Here is a 22,307-nt window from a genome sequence, read left to right as displayed (position 1 = left end):
CCCGAGGGCCGGTGTCCTGCAGGATCTCACCCTGGGTCAACACACCTGAATCACATTATTATTCTATTACCAGCCTCTGGAGAACTTCAGGACATGTTGAGGAGCTAATTTAGCCTTTAAATCAGCTGTGTTGGATCAAGGACACATCTAAAACCTGCAGGGCCCTGGGGGCCTGGAGTTGCCCACCCCTGATCTACAGGAAGCACTGAAGCTCCTTTCCTTAGTGTTTGGAACAGCTGATTATCGCCGCCATGCAGCTACTTTGGAGCACGTCTCTCAGTGAGAACCCTTCCTGAGCAAACGGGACGGTTGCAACGCACTCTCAGACGCCACAGGCTCCGCCTTCTGCTGACACCGCCTAGGCTCTGATTGGCTTCTTGAAGTGATAACCATAAAAACTACACAAACTAAGTGGAGTCACACTGAAAAACTTTATTTAAAAAACACAAACCAGAAGTTTAAAAAAAAAAAATCTATACAACAGGTGAGTGTGAAGGGGTGGAGCCTCTTCAGGGCCGTGGGGGAGGTCTCATCCCAGGAGGAGGTGGTCCTGAAAGAGCAGAGCACAAGTCCCATTGGTCTGATAAATACCACGATGTGATCCGATTGGGTGTTTCCAGAGTGAGACCTTACCTCTCATGCCCGGCGGAGGAGGCCTCATGCCTGGGGGGGGCATACCCATTGGAGCGCCGCGACCCGGACCAGGTGGCATGCCCATTGGAGGACCCATTGGTGGTCGCATGCCAGGGGGCGGTCCCATCATACCTGCAGAGAGGGGGAGAGATTAAAATGGACCAATCACCAGGGAACAGCTGACCCTGTAAGAGAGTAAACTGATTCTTGATAATGAAGACGTCACATGATCACTGAGCAGCGCTCTGTTTAAGAGGCTCCTCCCCTTGTGCTCACAGAGGGCCACAGAGCAGAAGCCTCACACCTGGGCAGGTGATCACTCAGTCTCCAGGTGAAGAAAAGGAGAGGAGCAATGACCGCACCAGAGACTCCTCAGCTCGACGCTGCGTGCCCGCCATGTTTACACTACGAAACCTAGAATAACGACCCCACATCTGACTCCACCCACTGATTCCTCCTTCTGCTGTGATTCTGTTTATGCAGGTCACATGCTGACGGTCAGCACTATGAACTACAGGCCCAGTGTCTCCTTCTCTACAGGTGACAAAGGAACCACTGGAGCACCATGAGGAGACTGCAGGTCACATGACTGAGGAGACTGCAGGTCACATGACTGAGGAGACTGCAGGTCACATGACTGAGGAGACTGCAGGTCACATGACTGAGGAGACTGCAGGTCACATGACTGAGGAGACTGCAGGTCACATGACTGAGGAACCTGAACGCACCTGGCGCCTCACCTGTAGCTTCCTGGGATTTTATTTGTTTTTAAAGAAACATCACATCAAACTTGGTCTTGTTGCCAAGTTGTCTTACAGTGACATCACTGACCTGGAGGCGGGGCTCCTCTGCCCATGGGGGGCGGGGCCCCTCGCCCAGGTGGGTACTGGGTCGGCGCCCCAGCGATGCTGGCGCCTGCTGCTGCGGCGGCAACCGTCCCTCGACCCTGCGGCGTCATCACCTGCCCAAACACAGGAAAGGGTCATCACTGAGCGTGCTCAGACACACACACACTGAGACCAGCTGGCATCACCATATTTACCTGCTGCGATGGTCCGCCCACACCTCTGACCGGCCCCGCAAGGCCAGCTGGTGCCTGAGGCATCGGAGCGCCAGCGGGAACGCCGCGACCTGCTGCCCGCCCCACGCCTGGCCCTCCGGCCACGCCTGCCAATGGGACACGAGCGATCCCCGTCTGTAGGCGAGGGGTCAGAGGTCAGAATTAATTCAACACAAACAAACACAGTTTCACGAAGCTCCTCCCGCAGGGGCCACTCACGTCCTTAGGGGGCGGGCCCTCCACCGTCATGGAGACCAGGTTCTCCCCCCTCAGCAGCACCAGACCCAGAACACGTTTCTCCTCACGCTCCGGCTGCTTCGAGTTCTTTGGCCTGAAAAACCCAGAAATCCGTCACGGTGTGACGGTGTACAAATTCATGGGCTGCATCCTCCTGAGGACCCGGCCTTCGGTCTACGTGGGCCGGGTCCTCAGGAGGTCGGGTAGGCCGGAAGTGCGAGGCTGTGAGATGGAGCGGTCTAGCCTTCACATTAGCGTCACCGCTGACTCAGAGTTCAATAACCTCGGCCGTCTGCTCCTTGCTGTCTAAAATATAACAGGACACTGGAGGAAACTCTCGACCGTCTCACGTCTGTTTGATGTTTATTCAGCTGTGTGAAAACCACCCGGGGGATTAATAAAGTTTTATTTAAAATCTAATAACTTTGATCTCAACCAAACTGATTTACTCAGGAACAAATAAAACAAGTTGTCTAAGTGACTTATATATCATGTTTGACCTGAGTACAAGGGGATCTGAAAACGCTGTGCCGGAGTTTGCCTGGCACATCGAGCTGGTGGGTAGCAGACGTCTCCGAAAACGTCGGAGCAGTTTTGCAAATATGTGATGTCTTGATAAACCGAGCAGATATTTGATTTTACAGCTACATTCTGGGCTGAAAATATCTTCAAAGTTTATTTTGTGACCCAGAAAGAGTAATAAGAGTAAAATTAAAACTTGGTAGCGGCCGCCATGGTTGGAAACTGCAATTGGCTGGGCCACGCTATGAATTCTGGGATATGATGGGCCACAAAGGACACACCCGACCCATCCTTCAAAAAACGTTGCGTCGCTGTGACGTCCTCAGGAGGATGCAGCCCATGAATGTGGACACCTTCTGTCATTCAGTTGCAAAGATGAAATCAGATCAGGGTGAATGAATGTGATTGGTTGAAAAGGTGTTCAGGTGTGTGCACTCTGTCTCCATCAAGATGTGGGACAGGAAGCTTTAATGTTTCCATGGATACAGTTTAAAGCTACCCCGCTCTGATGTGCAACCATCACCTTAGAAACAAACCACAGCACTGAGCACGCTCAGACGAATCATTCACTGCAATTGAAATCTTTATTTTCCCGCTCTGTGCCAAAAGGTTTCTGCTGCTTCAGCTCAGACACTTGTGTGACTGTATCAGATTACACTCACTCGCTGTCTGTGGAAGACAGACACCTTGATAAAACCCAGAGTTAACCCTGGCTAGTGACATGCAGCAGTTCGATTGGTTTTCTCTGTGACTTTTAACACCTGTAGCTCCGCCCCTTAATGCAGTGTATAGGCGGGGCCAGAGCACTTACTTGATCTTCCTGAACTCGTCGCAGTCACACAGGATGAGGTTCATGTGTTTGTCGAAGGCCTTGAAGGTGCCGATGAAGATCCGCCCATCCTGCAGGATGCACCTCATCCTGAAGTCGATGTGCTGCAGCATCTTTGAGCTCTTCCCCACCGTCTGACCAATCAGAAAGAGGCGCTGTGTTACATCATCATCATGACTGACCATTGGAGCCACCACATTACATTATCAATACCCTCATCAAAAACATCAATATCATCAGCATCTGACCAATCAAAGAGACACGCCAGTTCCATCATCAACATCAGTTCTCAGAGCTAAGACAGGTGAGGGGTCAGAAACCAGGGGCTCCCATCAGCATAAATGGTAAATGGCCTGTATTTGTATAGCGCTTTTACTAGTCCCGCCTAGGGACCCCAAAGCGCTTTACACGTCCAGTCATCCACCCATTCACTCTCACATTCACACACTGGTGGAGGCAAGCTACAGTTGTAGCCACAGCTGCCCTGGGGCAGACTGACAATCAGAGCATATCAGAGGTTACGCGGCTTCACCTCAAGGGCAACGTGCTTCACAGTGATGAGACGCCCAATGGCATTCAGCCACCTGCAGGTGACAACGCCAGAAACAAAAACAAAGTGGGCGGTCCCAAGTTGAACTTCATAGCTTTGAGGTGAGCAACCAAACCAGCCAATGACAGCAAGGCACAAGGCATTACAAGGCAACTGCAGCTGAGGGGACCTCCACAAGACGATCTAACAGAACAACTTCCTTTGATGACAGAGAAACATGTCTGTGAAGGTTCTCAGCCATTCAGGTCATCGTAGTCTAAGGAGCTTGGAAAGAAAAGCGAAAGAGGCGGTGTATCAGAGAAACTCAGGAGAGTTTTCTCCAAGCACGATATCCCGGTGTATTTCAGACCCAGAAACACACTCAGACACAAAGTGGTTCGTCCCAAAGACAAAACTCCAAAACACAGAGTTAACAATGTGGTGTTTGCTGTACAGCAGCGAGGAATGCCCAGACCTCTACATCAGAGAGACCAAACAGCCACTTCACAAGCGCATGGCACAACACACAAGAGCCACCTCCACAGGACAAGATTCAGCTGTCCATCTGCATCTAAAGGTCAAAGGTCACTCTTTCGAGGATGCCAATGTTCACATTTTGGACAGAGAGGACAGATGGTTTGAAAGAGGAGTGAAAGAAGCATCTATGTCCACTGTGAGCGACCATCTTTGAACAGAGGCGGTGGTTTACGACACCAACTGTCTGCCATCAAATCCAGGTTTGAGTTCCCTCCCCAGACGCCTTAACGCCCACTCACATCCTGGGCCATCTGACCTCAGGAAATCACATGATAGGGTGGGGCCAGGTTTCACAAAGAGCTCACCCGAAACTCTGGCTGATTGGGACCCACACCCATTTTCACACCTTGGCTCAGGCGATTAGAGGATCATCAGGGGGTCCTTTTGTCCCTCTGTGGGGGGAAACTCCCACTAGGTTTAAATCTGGGACTCTCCACCATTTGACCTTAGAACTGAAGAAGCTTCTCAGATGAGAGGTGAAACGTCTTCAAGCAACTTAAAGAAGTCCAGACGCTTTTCTTTCTAAGCTCCTTAGACGATGACAGAAACAAAGCTCAAACTGTGACCGGGACAGGAAGGAAAGTGGTCACTGTCCCACCGTTTCAGAATAAAACCCTGCTGAACTAACAGAGACTACAGTAAACTGAAGCTCGACTTCTGTGGGAATGCTACGTTCTAACTAATGTTACTGTACACTCCTTTTATTCCTACACCGCAACCTTCCACGCCAAGTTTGTGCCAACCAAATGTGTAGTTACATTTCTCAGGAGGTGCACATCAGGTTATGGCTTAAGTTACAATGCAGAACTGAAGAATAATTCATCTGTAACCTGGGTCAGCACGGGTCGATAAGGTGTTAGAGCACACAGGTGCTTTCATAATAAAGGGTCAGCACATATCAATAAAACAGTGGAACTATAGATAGTGTCTTCCATCTAACCTGCAGGCTGATTGATTGATAATAAAGTTGATTCTGTTCATCTGGACGTAGTGTTTTGTGGGAGAAACGTTTCATCACTCATCCAAGTGACTTCTTCAGTCTCAGCTGACTGCAGGTTTCAATCTTATAAACAGGACATTTGCATAATGACTGAAACCAGCCCACTGAGGGAACAATGGGCTGCGAGGTCAGTTCCTTAATCATAATTATGCAAATTCTCATGACCATTGATCAACAACCACTGATCAATGGCCATGAGTACCATTCACAGAGAGTTGGGGAATGGCTGCAATCACAGCATTGTAAGATGGTGACAGATGTACCCTTAGGCCCCCTCCTCGATTCAGAGATGGTCTTTATACATGGAGCTGGACTGGAGCAGCAGGGATCGAACCAGCAACCTTCCCATGCCCTGCTTTGTTCCTAAGCTACAGCCACCCAATGCTGCAAGCCCCTTTCCCAATAAAAGTGCACCACTCTGACCTGTGACCTGTCTGTAGCACAAGTTAAATAAAGTTATTTCAATAAAGTTAGCTCGACCCTGTTAGCTGTTAGCTTTCGTTAGCCTCTCTGTTTGCCACCGAGTTCGCTCATCGTGTGCGCCACTCCAGCAGCTCGGGAAGATCAGGCCTACCGGCACGGAGACCAGAAGAGTGTCCCGGTAAAATCCGGACTCTGCCCCCGGAACCCCAGGTCTCGGTTACGCCCCGAGGTGGACTCGAACTCGGCATTGATGATAGAGCCGGGTCTGATCAATAACACCCCCCGCCTCCCTGACGTCTGTGCGACGTTCCCTCTCCCCGCTGTAAACGGTTAAATGAGCGGTAACTGAAACGATACCGCGCTGTCCGCCGCGACAGCGACCCGAACCATCGCCGGAAACGGTACTCACCATGTTTGCGATTCCGATGGCTCTGATTCACACCGGATTAAAAAATTCTGACCCACGGAGATCCCGCCAGGCCGCCTTTAACAGGAACTACAGGAAATGATGCACAGCCGACCGGAAACTGTGGCAACGCCGAAAAGATTCCCCCTGTGCGATGAACAAAAAGTTCCTGCGCGAAGACTCAAATTGTTAATCACGTTAATTAACGTTAACAAGTTCAAATAAAGTTTCACGTTCACCGCTCACGGATCGTTTGCATGTACGTGCTTTCTGACGTCATTAAAAGAAATCTTCTGCAGTCAGCGAAGCAGCTTCACTTTGATACTGAATCACCAAACAGCTGGCTGCTGGTCTGAGATCAGCTAAATGATTTTACTGCTGCAAATTTTGGTACCCGTCTGATACCAGGTGAACCCAGGGTCAGCACCGATGTAAGGAGAGCAGTGCGTCCTGATTTATGAGATCTAAGGCACTCAGCTCGGCTGCTGTAGTTTAAATGTGCTAAATGATGTAAATAAATCAGTGCCCACAGACATGTTTTATGTTCTTTTTTTCATTCAAACCTTTATTTAAACCTTTTTTTAATTTTATTGCTATGTCTGGTTTTATTACTATGTGCATATTAGTATTGTACAGTACTTTGGTCTACCAGGTGTGTTTTTAAAGTGCTATATAAATAAATAGATGATGATGATGATGATGATGATGATGATTTAAACCTCAGTACAATACAACATAGAATTAAACAGTACCATATTAATGGTGTTGTACTTACAAAAAAATTGTATACCATAGACAAACAAATAAAAGAACAATTTTCAGAACCTACAATATAAATGTGTTAGGGGGAAAGTAACTGATCAAGCAAAGAATAAAGTGATTGAAAGATCTTGATTTTTCACAAACACCAATAGTTTTTATAGCTTTTGGGTTAGTGGAGTTCTTAATTGAATTAAGATACTGTTCAAGTTCAAAGGAGAATACATAAAAAGAGGGATGTCTTCCTAAACATTTGGACTTATTTCCAAAACAGTACAAATCCTTTAAATATATTTTCTGAGATAAAAACACATAAATTCTTCCAAAAATCTTGTACAAGGTTACAAAACCAAAAAAGATGTGTAGTAGATTCCTTGGAAGTTTTACAAAAGCTACAGCTTGTATCAATGTCTAAATTGAATTTGCTTTGAAGATAATCTTTAGATAGGTAAATTCTGTGTATTAATTTATAAGAAACATCTTTAATTTTGTTGGTAATTAAAAACTGATCAGGGAGTCTCCAAACTTCGTTCCACATAAAACCATCTGACAGCCGGTTCCAGAAAAAAAATGACATATGGTAGCGTGGTTATGCTACTCTGATATAAAGCTCTGATCGATTTATTGTTGTTTTTAGATTGCTTAGAAAAGCAAATCTTGCCAACAAAAGTTTGTATGAGATGCCAACGGCCCGTGGAATGAAGTGATATTAGGTTGATTCTTAAACAGCATACAAACCCCTGATGGTATTGATCCAAACACTTTTGTATAATCATCACGATTTATAGCTAAATTAAACAAAGTTCTTCATAGGAGAAAAGCGTACCATTTGAATCAAATAATTGGTCGACTAAAACAATGTTATTCCTAAACCAACGATCTAAGAAGAGAGATCTTCTTTTAAATAGGACATCGTTGTTATTCCAGATATAATAACTGTGTGGACTAAAGTTATGCTTGTAAACAAGAGTCCATGCTAAAAACGCTTGACGATGAAAAGCAGAGATTTTTAAAGGGATTTTATCAATATCAAAATTACAGGTAAGGAAAAATTCAGTGCCACCTAACTTAGAAAACATGAACACAGGTATGATATCCAAATGGAAGAAGGATTAGTAATTCGATTCTTAAACCAATTTATTTTGAATGTGTTATTTAAATTGTTAAAATCTAACACATTAAGTCCTCCATTGACAGAGTTCATAAGAACTGTTTTTTTAATGTAGTGTGTCCTATTTTTCCAGATAAAGTTGAAAAGTAACTTATCAACCTCTTTGAGTTTATTATCAAGGTGCAACCTTCTGCTTTAGTTATTAATACTCTGCCTTTTAACGACAAATCTCTTAAGAGCCACTGATTAAATCTGTGTTTGAGTTTCTCTAGAATAGGATAGAAATTTTGAGTGATTCTCCTGATTGTTGGTTATTATGATACGTTATGGTATAATGTTTTAATCTCTGTAGAGAAGTAAGTGCCAAAACCATACTTATAGAGCTTGAAATATAAATTCATGCTCCACCGTATCGAAGGCCTTGTAGAAGTCTAAAAATAATATGAAACCATTGCAATTTATGAGGTCAGAATAATCCAGAATATCTCAAACCAATCTGATATTGTTAGTTATGTCTTTTGGGCATAAAGCCAGATTGTGTTTCATCAATAACAGAGTCAAGAACCATCTTAAGTCTGTTAGCTACAATTAGAGCAAATACTTTATAATCATTATTTCGTAAGCTAATTGGTCTCCAATTATCAATCATTAATAGGTCCTTATTAGGCTTCGGAATCAACGTGGCCAAACCTTCATTCATCGTAGTGGGAAGTTGTTGGTTTCCTACACTTTCTGCAAACACCTCAAGAAGAAAGGGAGACAACTCTTCAGAAAAAGTTATAATTCTGCAGTAAGACCATCCGTACCTGGAGATTTATTATTTTTTAATAAATCTCCAGGTACGGAGAGATTTATTAATTGCCCAATTGCATTTTTGACTTCTTCTAATGAGATGGGTTGATCACATAATATAGAATCTTCTTGGCTGATAGATTTAACATTCAGAGATTCTAAGAGATGATCTGAAGCTTCCTGAGAAAATGTAGAGCTATAAAGTTCCTTATAGAAATGAGTACAATGTTTAATCTGTAATCCTCTGTTATAACCCCATTTATCATTAATTTGCTAATATTGTTTATGCTTGAGTGTTTCTTTTCTAAACTGAAGAAATAATGGGAATTACGCTCACCTTCAAGCCATTTAGATCTTGATCTGATAAAGGCTCCTTTTGCTTTGTCTGAGTATAAACGATCTAATTTATCTTATAATTTAGCAAGGTTCAATTTATCCTCTTCAGTTAAAGTGTCAATTTGTTTATTAGATATGTTTTATGTTCCGTGCATACATGAACTTACAGGACAGAACCACAGTATGAGTCCTGTCCCGATAGCATGGACCTCATGCCTCACTGCTCTCCACCACATCAGCTGCCTTAAACATACTGGCCTGGTACTTACTGCAGCGGCTCTTATACTGCCTTTACAGATTAGACAGGCTTCTTCTCTCTGTCTTTAAGTCACTTCTGAAAACCCATCTCTTCACCCTGGCCTTTGACACCTTGTGAAATGTTTCGTTTTGTTTTGTTTTAGTTTATTTATATTAGTTTTTATTAGTTGATTCTATGCTGTTTAAAAAAAGGCTTTTTAATTTTAATTGTATGTATTATGTTTGTTTTTTTCTGTTTTGTTTAATTCTATTGTTCTTAACTTATTTACTGTACAGCATTTTGGTCCTGTGCTGGGTACTTTATAAATAAAGTTGTATTGGATTGGTCTGTATTTACTTTTGATTGGGCAATCCTGAAGTTTCTGCTCTCTGATTGGTTTATTTTGGTGTTTAATATTTAAAATCACCGTGTGTCATCCGTCCAATCCACGCTGAGGCTGTGAAGGCTGAAATGTGTGACAGGTAAATGAACCTGCGATCAGATTATCGATCAGTAGATCGATCCTGTTCGTCTCGTCCAGAGTTTCCCGTCATTCCGCTGCTGAACGGTTTCCATGGTAACCGTGACCGCGCCGCCGGACGCGCGCCGCCGCGATACGGAGGCGAGACGGTGAGTCACCGACAGAAAACAGCTCCGGTAACCGACGGAGCGACAGCAGCAACCGACACACCGAGACGGGTTAGCACGTTAGCATGTTAGCATCCCGCTGCCGCGTGAGCCGGAGGCGCGAAACGGCTACGGACTGTCAATGAGGCTGATGACGGCAACTACCGCAGTGACATCACAGCAACAGACAGCAGCAACAGCATCGCCTACTGCAGGGCAGCGGCAACATCGCCCTACAGTCTGACTGCAGAGCAACTACACGAGAGCAACCGGAGACAGCAGCAACAAACTGACGGCAACTGTGCAGAATTAAACACGTCCTGATTTGTTTCTGCAGCAAACAGCAACTGATCCTACGCCAACATGTTGCTTAAGCCTTCTGCCTTCAGCAGGGACTGCAGCAACTAAAACCTACAACATCTGCAGCAGCAGCAACTCCAGCAACCTGGAGTTTATCCAGTTGACATGTGAGCATCAACACGTTGCTTCAGCTTGGGAGACAGAGAGCAACTTCATGAAGAGCAACCAGTGACAGAGCTACGATTTCACTCACAGCAACGCAACCTACCACTACAGCAACTGCCAACAGCAGGTGAGCAACATGCGAGTGTGTGTGTGTGGGGGGGGGGGATTTTTAAAGCTGCAGCTGGTGCCTACCTGTAGTCATGGTAACAGGTAGCATGTACCTGTAGTAGGTGTAGCTCATCCTTAAACATCCATCAGAAGATCAAAGAGAACCAATAAACCTCAGGATTAAAAGACGGCTTAAACTATAGGTGAGTCACATGGTTTAATCTCAGTCATCAGGTGGTGACATCATCTGGCCATCCAGGTGAGGGAAGGATTAAAAAAACCCTTACCTGTCTGTGAGGAGGCGGGGCTTGAGCAGAACACTTCACCTGCTGTGAATACTGCTTTGTTATTGGTGCAAACAAACACACCTGAGCAGCGTTCAGCACAGATAGAAACAACAGAAGCTCCGGTCCAGCTTTTATTCTGTTCATACTTTATTTTTTCACTTTGATCGGTAAATAACTGATCAATAACTGATCAATGAGAGGGACAGTCCTCGTGCTCTTATTTAAAAAGTAAACGGTTGTTTCTCTCCAGGAGGACGTCTGCTTCTGACTGGACGGATGGACGTCCTTTCAGACTGTCTCGCTGATCAGCTGACCTGGACTCAGGTGTGTTTCTACCTGCAGACGAGGAACGCAGAACTGTAGCTCGGTCATAGTTACAGTACTCGACTTGTTTAGTAATCTCTTTCATTGTTTGTCTCACAGTCAGGTAACAGCCTCAGTTAAGCCCCACCCAGCACCCACCTCCCCCTCACGTCAGGTGAAGACAACAGTCAGCAAGATGAGCCTGTTGAAGGAGGTGGAGCCAGGACAGGAAATGGAGGGAAAGGTGAGTCTACCCATCATGCATCCCTGCGGTGTCGCAGAGAGAGAGAAAAGATTTATTTAGTGAAAACATTTCGAGTTTGGAGAGATCGAACAAAGACCGCGATGTGTGCGGGGGGACTTACCTGTGGCTGTGCTGCATTCAGGTGCAGACCTGGGCTCAGTCTCTAGTGTACACGCTGGAGGAACTCGAGTGTAAGATCTGCTATAACCGCTACGACACGCGCAGCCGGAAGCCCAAACTGCTGGGCTGTCTGCACCGAGTCTGCGCCAAGTGTCTGAAGAAGATGGTCGACATGGGTGAGTTCACCTGGCAGGTAGACACGGTCACAGCACGGTCAGCTGCTGGATCACGCAGATGCCAGCATGACCGTTACCTGGTCACATCACCTGTTGTATCATGTGATTCCAGGAGAGTCTTCGCCGTCCATAATCAGCTGCCCATTCTGCCGCCACGAGACGTACGTCCCCGACGAAGAGGTGTGGCCTCATTTCCTCCTCTTCGATGGACATAGTCTGACAACCTGAACTCACACTGTCTCCTCCCTCTCTTCCTCAGGTGTGGCTGATGGAGGACGACCGGCACATCCTGGCGGTCCTGTCGTGTCAGGATCGTGCTCGGCGAGGAGGTGGAGCAGGAAGTGGCAGCGGTGGGGAGGTAGTGCTAAGTCCCAGCAGTCTGACAGGTAAAAACCTGAGAGTTAGAACGAGATAGTCAGCCAATCACAGCCAGCCGGTAGATTTATCCAATCAGGAATCTCCGCGATGAAGTGACCTGTTTGAGGTGATTGAGCGGTATTCTTCGCCGTCAGTGGTCAGCGGTATCCTTTATTGGACACCTTAGATATTGATTACTGGTTGGTGTATCCATAGTTTTCACATGACGTCAGCGCTCGGGAGACACGCCCACCTGGAGGGTAAAAACAGTACTTTGCTCTCCAGCCTTCCTTAAAAAGGAAAATAACATAGTGTCTGGAATTTCTCTTGGTAAAGCTCTGCGTCTGTTCCCAGGGGGCGGAGCTGCAGGCAGCGGCGAGGACGCATCCCACCGCTCCTCGGACTGTCTCGTCATCACCATCATGGAGCTCCCAGAGGAGTCGCCGTCCTCAGATTCACTGAGCATGCTCAATGTAGTGGGTCTGTACCACGCTCCCAGTCTGGACTCGCTGCCCTGCAACCTCCCAGGTCAGAAATGCCGTGCCTGGACATCCCGCAGCTTCCCACGCTGCCTGCTGGGGGCACTCTGCCTGGTAAGTACCAGTTTAACCAGTTTGAACATAACTATCTAAATCAGAACCAGTGTAACCGGTGTGTGCGGCTACCCCCCCTGTGTGCAGGTGTACTTTAGCTCGCTGCCGTTGGGGATCTACCTGCTGATGATTGGTCAGCTATGGCTGGGCGTGGTCCTCGTCAGTCTCGTCCCGTCCACGCTGCTGCTGCTCGTCCTTTACGGCTTCTGTCAGTGTCTCTGCCACGAGCTAATGGAGGCGCTTGCTGCCCGCACGCACTCGCTACCGTGACAACAAAATGTAGCCATAGAAAAGCCTGTAGACTGAGCCATCACACTCTGACATCACTCTGACCCTGCCCTTTGTGAATACCAGCAAGTCCCCCTCACACATCCCCTTGGTGGAAATACGGCCAATCAGTGTTGAACTACGTGATGACATCATCACATACAGGAAGTGGAGACAGTCCTCTCCAGTCAGAAGACATCTGCTGACTAATCAGAGACATGTTACTGTCCTGGGCACCGATCATAAAACTGTTTTACCTGCTGATTACAGAACACACCTGTACCTGTATCATCTGTTTATCCCACAGTCACATGACCTGACAGGCTGTTAGCCTAGCTTAGCACTTACACTAGTCACAGAGGGAAAGCTAGCCTAGCTTAGCATGTGTATTTAGCTTTGAAGCTGTGCTTATTCTAAGCTATGCTAACAGTCCCGATGTCCTGTCTGTAAAATGATTCATGAACCCTGTGATGATGATGAGTGTCACTTCCTGTCCGTGTAGTGGGCGGAGCCTTTGGAGAATCAGCTGTTTAGTTTTGTGATGAAATAAATAAACATAAGTGACATGAAGTGTTTGAATCATTTCCTGCTGCGAGTTCCTCTCAGGTGAAAGGTTGTCACATGAGTGACACCTGTGGGACCTGTGGGTGGAGTCCCAGGAGCATTTGGGCATCAGCTGGTCGCTGCGAGTTAATTAAAAACACGCTATCCTCAGAGAGAAGAGCAAGAGTGTTTATAGAAACCTGGCAAGAGCTGCTCTCCACCACAGAGGAAGAAGCTGCAGCAGGTACAACTTCTTTCACACAGGTGTTCTATAAAGGCACATCCACAGGTGGGTCATACAGGTGATTTTACTTGTCTAAGCATCACCCAGATTTAGATAGTTTTAGATGTTTGAACAGCACCTGTCCTACCTCTCTCCTCCCTCCAGGTCGACATCATGAGTCGTTGGCGTCGTTCAGTGGACGAGCTGGCGGCACGGCGGCGACAGCATGAATGTGAGCGCGCTCAGGATGCACTCAGTCGGGTCACTTCATGTTTCCAGCAGCTGGTTGCGTTGGTCGGTAGCTCAGCCGACGGCAGCTTCCTGCGAGATGAGTTGGATGAGACGAGAGCTGTGGCTCACCGGATCTGCAGTGGTAACACCTGTCTGTGGTTCACCTGTCCTTCTCACCTGTGTTTCTCGCTGTCTCACGTGTTCACCTGACTCCATTGCTCCATCTCCCTTATGTGTCTTCAGGGCTGTCCTGCCGGCTGCTGTGCTTGCTTTCAAACTCCGACTTTGCCCCCTCAGGTGTGCAGGACAGGCAGGTTTTGGAGCGTCTGTGGGTTCTCTTCCTGTCAGCATTGGAGCACTTCCTGTATGACCTGCGTAAGGCCTGTGACCTAATTGGGCAGTTCCCCCTGACTGAGCACAGCAACAGGCGCTCGCTGGTCAACACAGGTCAGCTGACTTTAGTTCTGATGTGAGATTGGCTAACTTTCTGTAAAAGATGTCCGTCGTGGCCGAGTCTTGAACCAGTAAATCAGCTGCAAGTGTTTTTGGTTGAATGTCTAAATCGAGGAGTACTCTACTGATATAAGGTTTAAGTTGTTCAGTCCAATGAGCAGCTTGAAATGGTACAAAGGTAAGCGGTGAACTGCCAGAGGTTAAAAAAGGTAAGGTTAGCTGAAACTGAAAAAATAATGCACATTTCAGAATTATACATAAAGGCCTTTTCCAAGGAAACACACAACGTGTTAAAGGTTTAAAGCTGTTCTGCAGCAATGGCGGTTGGTCAAGCCTTGAAAGCCGGTGCTACCAATTCCTACAGCTGTTCCAACTTTCCTGGATTACTTCCCTCTGCATGAAAGCAGTGTTGGAACACACTGATGTACCCTCGTGAGCGTCAGCTGAACAGTTTTGTGTTGGTACAAAAACGGGGAGAAAAAGGCGATTAACAATGGAAGAGAGACAGACCATCACAACACTTATAAATGTTTGTCTTTCCAAACTGTGACAGGAAGAGGTCTGCAGACCCAAAGACTGAACCAGAGGACAAGTTTCTGAGTGAAAGACAGATTTTGTGTTATAAGCCGACGCAGTGACTTGCAGTGTTGAACCATGACAAGCGTTAGTTTTGATTGTCCAGGAACAACACCAGCACGGGGACATCAGATTGTGCTCTTATCGTTACTGACCCGTTATCGACCTCTCACTGATCTACTTTATGTCTGCGAGGTCATAAACTCCAGGACCTCAGTCACCAAGAAGCTGAACTTACCTGTGAGTGTTTTCTCATCCACCTGACCATCTGTTCCTCACCTGTCCTTCTGAATTTATAGGATGTGTTGATGGCGTGGTGGGCGTGGCAGCTCGGGTGGCCTCAGTCCAGTTGCCATGGCTCACCTCGGAGGTGGAACCAAGCCCAGATCTGACCAATCACATCACAGGACTGGAAACTATGATGAGCGAGATGCAACAGAGGGTGAGGGGAAGCATATGAACACTTCCTGTTGGACTTCCTGTTGGACTGTGAGGTTTAACTGTTGCAGAGGCACCCACGTGTTCGGTCACCTGTCTGCTCTTTAGTTTGCTTTATAAACGGCTGAATTCTGTGCCGCTGCTTTGTTTTTTGTTCTGAGTGTCTCACCGTTGCTCTGCAGGTTCCCGTGGCGTTCTGGTCGGTGGAGGCGACCCAGCCGGCGTGGGCTGAAGCCCGCGGTGAGCCAGATGACCTGGTGGAGACCCTGGAGGACCTGATGGAGGTTGAGGTCATTGCCGGTTCCAAGAAGACGGCATGCTGTGGGCTGGGCTGCGTCGGGTAGATTTAAGTGTTTCCATTAAAACGGGAGAATCGTGTTTTAGAGGAAACAGAAGAAAACCTGGGTTCATTTGTCATTGTGATGTTTAAACAATCAATATTAAATACGTCTAAATAAAGCTGGCAGATCAATATTTGCAGTGATTAATGATTAACATGTCACTGGATGGTTGAACGTTCCTTTAGTAGGAGGTGACAGAGGTACATACTGAGATAAAATACACAATGCATGGATTCACCTGCAGCATAACTGAGGGAGGATTCAGGGTCACCTGGTCCAGCCCTAACTATATGCTTTAAAGGAAAGTTTGAAGCCTAATCTTGAAAGTAGAGATAGTGTCTGTCTCCTGAATCCAAACTGGAAGCTGGTTCCACAGAAGAGGGGCCTGAAAACTGAAGGCTCTGCCTCCCATTCTACTTTTAAATACTCTAGGAACAACAAGTAGGCCTGCAGAGCGAGAGCGAAGTGCTCTAATAGGGTGATATGGTACTACAAGGTCATTAAGATAAGATGGGGCCTGATTATTTAAGACCTTGTATGTGAGGAGCAGGATTTTGAATTCTGGATTTAACAGGAAGCCAAAACAGGAGAAATCTGCTCTCTCTTTCTAGTCCCTGTCAGGACTCTTGCTGCAGCATTTTGGATTAGCTGAAGGCTTTTCAGGGAGTTTTTAGGACTTCCTGATAATAATGAATTACAGTCGTCCAGCCTGGAAGTAATAAATGCATGAACTAGTTTTTCAGCGTCACTCTGAGACAGGATATTTCTAACTTTAGAGATGTTGCACAAATGGAAGAACGCAGTCTTACATATTTGTTTAATATGTGCGTTGAAGGACATATCCTGGTCAAAAATGACTCCAAGGTTCCTCACAGTGTTACTGGAGGCCAAGGTAATGCCATCCAGAGGAAGAATCTGGTTAGATACCATATTTCTAAGCTTTTCAGCGCCGAGTACAATAACCTCAGTTTGATCTGAATTAAGAAGCAGAAAGTTAGCGGCCATCCAGGTCTTTATGTCTTTAAGACATTCCTGCAGTTTAATTTCCATTGTCAATATTATTCAATGAAATTTAGGGCAGTGTCAATAAAAACACACTGAGACAGAGCTGTGATGTCATCAAGTACTGCCTTTCCAATCAAAGGATGAATTCACTTGCGCTCAGGTGAACTATAAAGTGTACTTGAGTATTGATGTGATGATGCAGCAGCAAAGAGAAAAAAAAAAAAAAAAAAAGACCCCACCCAAGGCTCCTCCTTTTCCTCCTAGCCTTTCAAAGTAAAACCAGCTTAAGAGAAGCCCAGCCTGCATGCGGTGTGTCAGGGGAGGACAGCATATTTCAGCCGCTCAGATCAATAACACACTGTGTGTTGAATTAAGAACTTTATTGACAAACATAAAAATATGATACAAACACGGAAGACAGACGAAAGTGAGGAGGCGGAGCTTCAATTCTGGAAGGTCGAGTGTAGATGAGTTCTGAAAGCTGAAAGACAAACAAACAACATCCATCAGTCCTGCTGCACGCAGCCGTTAACGTGTTTGAACACAGCGGGGTGTTTACGTGGTCTCACCTTCCTGGTTGTCCCACAGTTCGGCGGCCACAGCATTGAGAGGACTGTCGTTGTTCGGCTCTGAGGAGGAAGCAGAGTGACAGTGAGGTCAGAGGGCAGAGCTCGGACAGCGCTGGGGTGATGACGCATTTACCTCCCAGCAGGCTCTGGATGGACAGCAGGATGGAGCGAACGTCGTAGAGCGCTGACCATTTGTCCTTCAGGATGTCGAGGCAGATGAAGCCGTGCTCGTCTACGTTGGGGTGGAAACATGGTGTGACAAACTTTACGCGTGGGGCCTGGTACGGGTAACCGGCAGGAAACTCCAGAGAGAGGCGGTACCTGAGGCCCTCGTACACCTGAGCAGGTAAGACAGAGCAGAGTTTAACTTTCTGCTGAGAGCAGAAACCCAAATGATCCGCGTGTACATACCGTCCCCTGAGCGCCATCGATGGTTCCAACCCACTTAAACAGATTATCTGACTCTGGGAACGCTGAGATCCCCTTATCACCTGACATCTGCACCAGAGAGAGAGACTGGTCACATGACTTCAGGACACATGGAGGGTGTCACATGACCTCAGGTGTTACTGGTTAGAACACTGATGAAGACTGGACTCACCATGAGCGTCATCAGCTCCTGCTGCAGCCTGCAGACACAAACAGGAAGCTCAGAATCTGCTGCACATGCTCAGTTCAGTGTTTCACTGCCTGTCTCCTTTGTTGTTCAGGTGTTTCCTCCTGAACTCAACTCAGCCCTTCATGAAACTGCAGCTCAGACAGGTGCTGTGCAGAGAGGATCAGGTAAACTTGCCCAGACTCAGACTGAGGCAACTGTGATACTACGTTTGCCTGTCACTCCACACCTGTAGGAGCTGGCCCCCACCCCTCACCTGCCTAACAGCGTCACTTTTAGCCCTTTCACACAAGTACCTACTCAGCACGACTCTAGTTTTCCGTTTCTGGGGTTGTTGGTTTCCCTAGTTGCCAGGTTTTAAATATGGCGCTTTGATTTTCGTGAAGGACACGCCTTCATGACTCATCGGTCGACGCTACTGACTAGCCAATGGGTGGCACCCAGTCCGTTGACGTCACATTTTAGGATAGCACGTACTATTAAAAAAAAAACAAAAAAACCCCCCCTAAAAACCGAGCCGGTACTAGTGGGACAGGGCCACTGGTGTAACGCATCATTGTTTACCAACAGCTGTACTAATAAAGTTTAATCAACCGTGAACAGGAAGTGTACCTGCTAACACCTGTCCGACAGTCAGAAATTGGCACTGAGAGCTGACACAAACACCCAATATGAAAACACACAAAATGAAAAGTCTCTCTCTCTCACACTCACACACACAAACACACCGTTTGGACACGGAGCCTCTGGCCGCGCTGCCGCCGCTGTCGCTGCCTTTCAGAGCGGCGGTGCTGGAAGCTGCAGCCGCTGCGGGGTCCATGTTCTGGGAGGCCATGAGCGTTACCGTCCTGTTCTGCTGAATCAGACAAACTGAGGTTAGAAGGCCCGGGTTCCTCTGCGGATCACCTCCCGTGTTTCTCCCTCTAAGCTAACAGCAGCTAAACGCTGGCACCGGATGCAGCTCCGAGGACTCTTCTCCAGCTGGATCCGCCTCTGGGGCCACCGTTCGGGTGTTTTACTCAGACCTTACCCCGTTAGGTCGCTCCGGTAACAGACGAGGCTCACCTTCACTGTGACGACGTCGTGCTAAAGGTGCTAGCTGTTAGCTCCACCGGTCGGCTAGCCTGTTTATTACCCAGAGGAGACTATAAACAAACAAAAACTTTTCCCGGTACGGACTCACCGGTTGTCGGTCGGGGTTTGTCGGCCAGAGTACAGCTACTGTCTGTTGGATTCAAACGGAACACGCTCCCGCCCCCCGATTTAAACCGACTGTTTCTTACACAGTCGGCCAATCAGCGCCCGACCTTTGAAAACAAGCCAGCTTTGGCTGGCCAATGGCAGGCCTGCCAAGTAAAGGGAGGTGCGTTGTGATTAGGCAGCGTGAACGACGAAATGATCCAAACGTCTTTTAATGCTGACGTCATAACAGAGCCCAACAAGTCAGAAATCGGTTTTAGTAAACAAATAAAATTACATAAATATACATTTGTGTATTCACTTACCTGTCATAATAAATATGCCTGTAAATAAATGCTTTACCTTCTGTTTGTGATTACAGCTGTTTCAGAATAACTTAAATTAAATATCAGACTGCTGTCTCTTCAAGTCTAGCTTAGTGAAAGGTGACCATCAGATGATGTCACGGGGAGGCTCTGAGAGCACAGATCCACAGTGAGAATGATGTAATAGCTCAGTTAAACTGGAAAATGAAATGCTGTTAGCTCGCAGGTGATACAGCTGTCTTCATTAAAGATGAGTTCAAAACAAAGATGATAAACTGCATTAATGCTTTCTCTGGAGTATCAGGTCTGACTTTAAACATGAAAATGTGTCCTGTTCCTGTTGGAGAGGCTCGTGTCCTTAAAGGTTTTCCTGTCAAAGAACAGATGACTTATTTGGGAACTAACATCTGTCGAGATCAGTCTGAGAGGGTCATTTCTAATTTCCAGCATTTAAATCCAAAAATGAAAAACAGATTTGATCTGTGGCTCATGAGCGATCCATCACTGATCCTTTTATCTTAAACAGGGATATTCACACTCAGTGTATCCTGCAAAAGTAAAAATGTTCCTAAATCATTCGTAAAACAGTCGATGCTGCACTTTATTACTTTGTGTGGGAAAACAGAAATAAATCAATATTATATATATATATATATAAGGATCCAAAATAACATGCGTCCCAGCTAGTGAAGGGAAAAAGGTCATTTTCTTCCATATCCTGTGTTTGTGAGGACCTGTGATGTTCCCGTATCTGTGTGAGAACACAGTACAGTGTTTCATGATGACACAAATGGACCAAATATACAGACAGCACTGAATAAAGATGTTCTCAGAGATGCCATTAATATACTGGATAAAACACATATGATTCATTGTCCTGTAACCCCTCACTGTCAGTTTTACTGGAACAGTAACTTTATGAATATTAATGAGCCATTGATATGGATATAATAAGAAGTATTTAATCACCAACAAGGTCGAATAACAAACCAATTTATTAAAACTATAGAAATGATCTGGATGAATCTTGTACTGTAAAACTGTAAAACAGTCAGTGAAACAATTCCACATCTTTTTGAATGATGTATTTCATTTTTTAACACATACACTACATTTAATGTTTCCTTTTTATTTTCATTGTCTGTGGAGGTTCTCAGTCGTCCAGGTCATTGTAGTCTAAGGAGCTTGGAAAGAAAAGCGTCTGGACTTCTTTAAGTTGCTTGAAGGCGTTTCACCTCTCATCCCAGAAGCTTCTTTGGATCTTGGGTCAAATGGTGGAGAGTCCCAGATCTCTACCAGATGCATCAAAGAACACAGCCAGTCAAACCAGTGTAGCATTTGTTGTCCCGGAGTTTAAGGCCAAAATAGGACAAAGGATCAGTGATGGACTGTCAGTAGAATAGAATAGAATAGAATAGAACAGAATAGAATAGAATAGGATAGGATAGAATAGGATAGGATAATCCTTTAATTGTCCCACAAGGGGAAATTTGGGTGTAACGGCAGCAAGAAGGACACATATGCAAACAAACAGTACACAGGACACAGAACAGAAACATACACAATTTTTACATATTTACATGAAGGACAATGGTTACTATAAACAGAATACTGTACAGTTATTAAATTAAATAAAATGAAATACAGATAAGAGGCAACCCCTAGTTATAGTGTAAATCGGCTGATAAAATAGTGCAAGTTACAGCGCTGATGTAAACATCTATGTTTGTTGGGAGCAGTTCTGATTGTGCAGTCTGACAGCTGCAGGGAGGAAGGACCTGCAGAAACGCTCCTTCATGCATCGAGGATGCAGCAGTCTGTCACTGAAGCAGCTCTGCAGCAACATCTACATGCATGGGCTGGGAGACTCTGTCCATCAGAGATGTTATTTTGGTCCTTCTGTCTCCCACCACCTGCACTGGGTCCAGGGTGCATCCCAGAACAGAGCTGGCCTTCCTGATGAGTTTATCCAACCTCTTCCTCTCAGCTGCTGATAAACTGCTGCTCCAACATACCACACTGTAAAAAATGACAGATGCCACCACAGAGTCATAGAAGGTCTTTAAAAGCGCTCCCTGGACTCCAAATGACCTCAGCCGCCTCAGCAGGTAGAGTCTGCTCTGACCCTTCCTGTAAACAGCATCAGTGTTGTGGCTCCAGTTTATTATTCAGGTGAACACCCAGGTACCTGTAAGAGTCCACTATCTCAATGTCCACTCCCTGGATGTTCACCGGGGTCAGTGTGGTGGGTCTGAGTCTCTGGAAGTCCACCACCAGCTCCTTGGTTTTCCCGGCGTTGATCAGCAGGTGGTTCTGCTGACACCAGTCCACAAAGTCCAGAGTCCACCGTCTGTTCTCTGAGTCGTCCTCACCTGTGATGAGGCCGACTATGGCAGAGTTGTCAGAGAACTTCTGTAGGTGGCAGCGTGGGGAGTTGATGGAGAAGTCTGCAGTGTAGAGGGTGAAGAGGAACGGTGCCAGCACAGTTCCCTGTGGGGCCCCGTACTGCAGACCAGCGTGTCAGAGACACAGCCCTGTGTCCTCACATACTGTGGACCTGTGAGGTAGTCCAGTATCCACTGGGACATGTGGAGGTCCACTCCTGATAGCTCCAGCTTGTCCCTCAGGAGTCGTGGCTGGATGGTGTTGAAAGCACTGGAGAAATCAAAGAACACGATCCTCACAGTGCTTCCAGGCTTCTCCAGGTGAGTCAGAGCTCAGTGCTGGAGGTAGATGATGGCGTCCTCCACCCCAATGCCAGGCTGGTAAGCAAACTGCAGCAGATCCAATGAAGACCTCACCAGGGGGCGCAGATGGTTTAGAACCAACCTCTCGAGGGTCTTCATCA

The 22,307-nt window shown here is 46.5% G+C and overlaps 4 protein-coding genes across 6 annotated transcripts; 2 read left to right on the top strand and 2 right to left on the bottom strand.

Annotated features, from left to right (window-relative positions):
- Positions 1–412: 412 nt before the first annotated feature.
- On the bottom strand, positions 413–6,335 carry snrpb (small nuclear ribonucleoprotein polypeptides B and B1). Its single transcript, XM_006801860.3, has 7 exons — positions 6,180–6,335; positions 3,264–3,415; positions 1,913–2,024; positions 1,676–1,828; positions 1,465–1,594; positions 634–765; positions 413–550 (listed from the first exon to the last, which is right to left on the bottom strand). Exons 1-7 carry the CDS (start codon positions 6,180–6,182, stop codon positions 510–512), a joined length of 723 nt encoding a protein of 240 aa, XP_006801923.1. The 5' UTR covers positions 6,183–6,335; the 3' UTR covers positions 413–509.
- A 3,513-nt stretch (positions 6,336–9,848) lies between these two features.
- LOC102782859 (E3 ubiquitin-protein ligase RNF182) lies at positions 9,849–13,529 on the top strand. Its single transcript, XM_006801861.2, has 8 exons — positions 9,849–10,631; positions 11,150–11,223; positions 11,323–11,446; positions 11,589–11,742; positions 11,855–11,922; positions 12,002–12,128; positions 12,454–12,692; positions 12,780–13,529. Exons 3-8 carry the CDS (start codon positions 11,399–11,401, stop codon positions 12,960–12,962), a joined length of 819 nt encoding a protein of 272 aa, XP_006801924.1. The 5' UTR covers positions 9,849–10,631; positions 11,150–11,223; positions 11,323–11,398; the 3' UTR covers positions 12,963–13,529.
- Positions 13,530–13,899: 370 nt separating this feature from the next.
- Positions 13,900–15,767, top strand: zgc:109913 (regulator of G-protein signaling 9-binding protein). The gene is made up of 4 exons (XM_006801862.2): positions 13,900–14,098; positions 14,200–14,403; positions 15,285–15,427; positions 15,606–15,767. Exons 1-4 carry the CDS (start codon positions 13,900–13,902, stop codon positions 15,765–15,767), a joined length of 708 nt encoding a protein of 235 aa, XP_006801925.2.
- Positions 15,768–17,134: 1,367 nt separating this feature from the next.
- Positions 17,135–19,255, bottom strand: ube2c (ubiquitin-conjugating enzyme E2C). 3 transcript variants are annotated; one of them, XM_006801863.3, is made up of 7 exons: positions 19,138–19,255; positions 18,683–18,807; positions 17,940–17,967; positions 17,750–17,836; positions 17,472–17,676; positions 17,339–17,398; positions 17,135–17,250 (listed from the first exon to the last, which is right to left on the bottom strand). In XM_006801863.3, the coding sequence occupies exons 2-7, from the start codon at positions 18,787–18,789 to the stop codon at positions 17,213–17,215; spliced, it is 525 nt and encodes a 174-aa protein (XP_006801926.1). In that variant the 5' UTR covers positions 18,790–18,807; positions 19,138–19,255; the 3' UTR covers positions 17,135–17,212. The 3 variants fall into 3 exon arrangements, with proteins under 3 accessions (XP_006801926.1, XP_035768451.1, XP_006801928.1); XM_035912558.2 differs by lacking the exon at positions 19,138–19,255 and adding an exon at positions 18,985–19,076; XM_006801865.3 differs by lacking the exon at positions 19,138–19,255 and adding an exon at positions 19,020–19,076.
- Between the last annotated feature and the right edge of the window lie 3,052 nt (positions 19,256–22,307).

The sequence above is a fragment of the Neolamprologus brichardi genome, chromosome 5 (assembly GCF_056152115.1).
Source record: "Neolamprologus brichardi isolate AB-2024 chromosome 5, ASM5615211v1, whole genome shotgun sequence".
Taxonomy (NCBI): Eukaryota; Metazoa; Chordata; class Actinopteri; order Cichliformes; family Cichlidae; genus Neolamprologus; species Neolamprologus brichardi.
This window is presented reverse-complemented; position numbering and strand designations above follow the sequence as displayed.

Coding starts and splice junctions, on each gene's coding strand:
- snrpb (XM_006801860.3), bottom strand. Junction 1,595..1,675: donor TGGGCGGACCATCGCAGCAG/GTAAATATGGTG, acceptor GTGTTTGGGCAG/GTGATGACGCCGCAGGGTCG. Junction 766..1,464: donor CAGAGGAGCCCCGCCTCCAG/GTCAGTGATGTC, acceptor CCCTCTCTGCAG/GTATGATGGGACCGCCCCCT.
- LOC102782859 (XM_006801861.2), top strand. CDS start 11,399: ATGAGCCTGTTGAAGGAGGTGGAGCCAGGACAGGAAATGGAGGGAAAG. Junction 11,447..11,588: donor GACAGGAAATGGAGGGAAAG/GTGAGTCTACCC, acceptor TGCTGCATTCAG/GTGCAGACCTGGGCTCAGTC. Junction 11,743..11,854: donor GAAGAAGATGGTCGACATGG/GTGAGTTCACCT, acceptor ATGTGATTCCAG/GAGAGTCTTCGCCGTCCATA.
- zgc:109913 (XM_006801862.2), top strand. CDS start 13,900: ATGAGTCGTTGGCGTCGTTCAGTGGACGAGCTGGCGGCACGGCGGCGA. Junction 14,099..14,199: donor GGCTCACCGGATCTGCAGTG/GTAACACCTGTC, acceptor ATGTGTCTTCAG/GGCTGTCCTGCCGGCTGCTG. Junction 15,428..15,605: donor TGAGCGAGATGCAACAGAGG/GTGAGGGGAAGC, acceptor GTTGCTCTGCAG/GTTCCCGTGGCGTTCTGGTC.
- ube2c (XM_006801863.3), bottom strand. CDS start 18,789: ATGGCCTCCCAGAACATGGACCCCGCAGCGGCTGCAGCTTCCAGCACC. Junction 17,968..18,682: donor AGAGGCTCCGTGTCCAAACG/GTGTGTTTGTGT, acceptor TTGTGTCTGCAG/GCTGCAGCAGGAGCTGATGA. Junction 17,399..17,471: donor CATCCAGAGCCTGCTGGGAG/GTAAATGCGTCA, acceptor CTTCCTCCTCAG/AGCCGAACAACGACAGTCCT.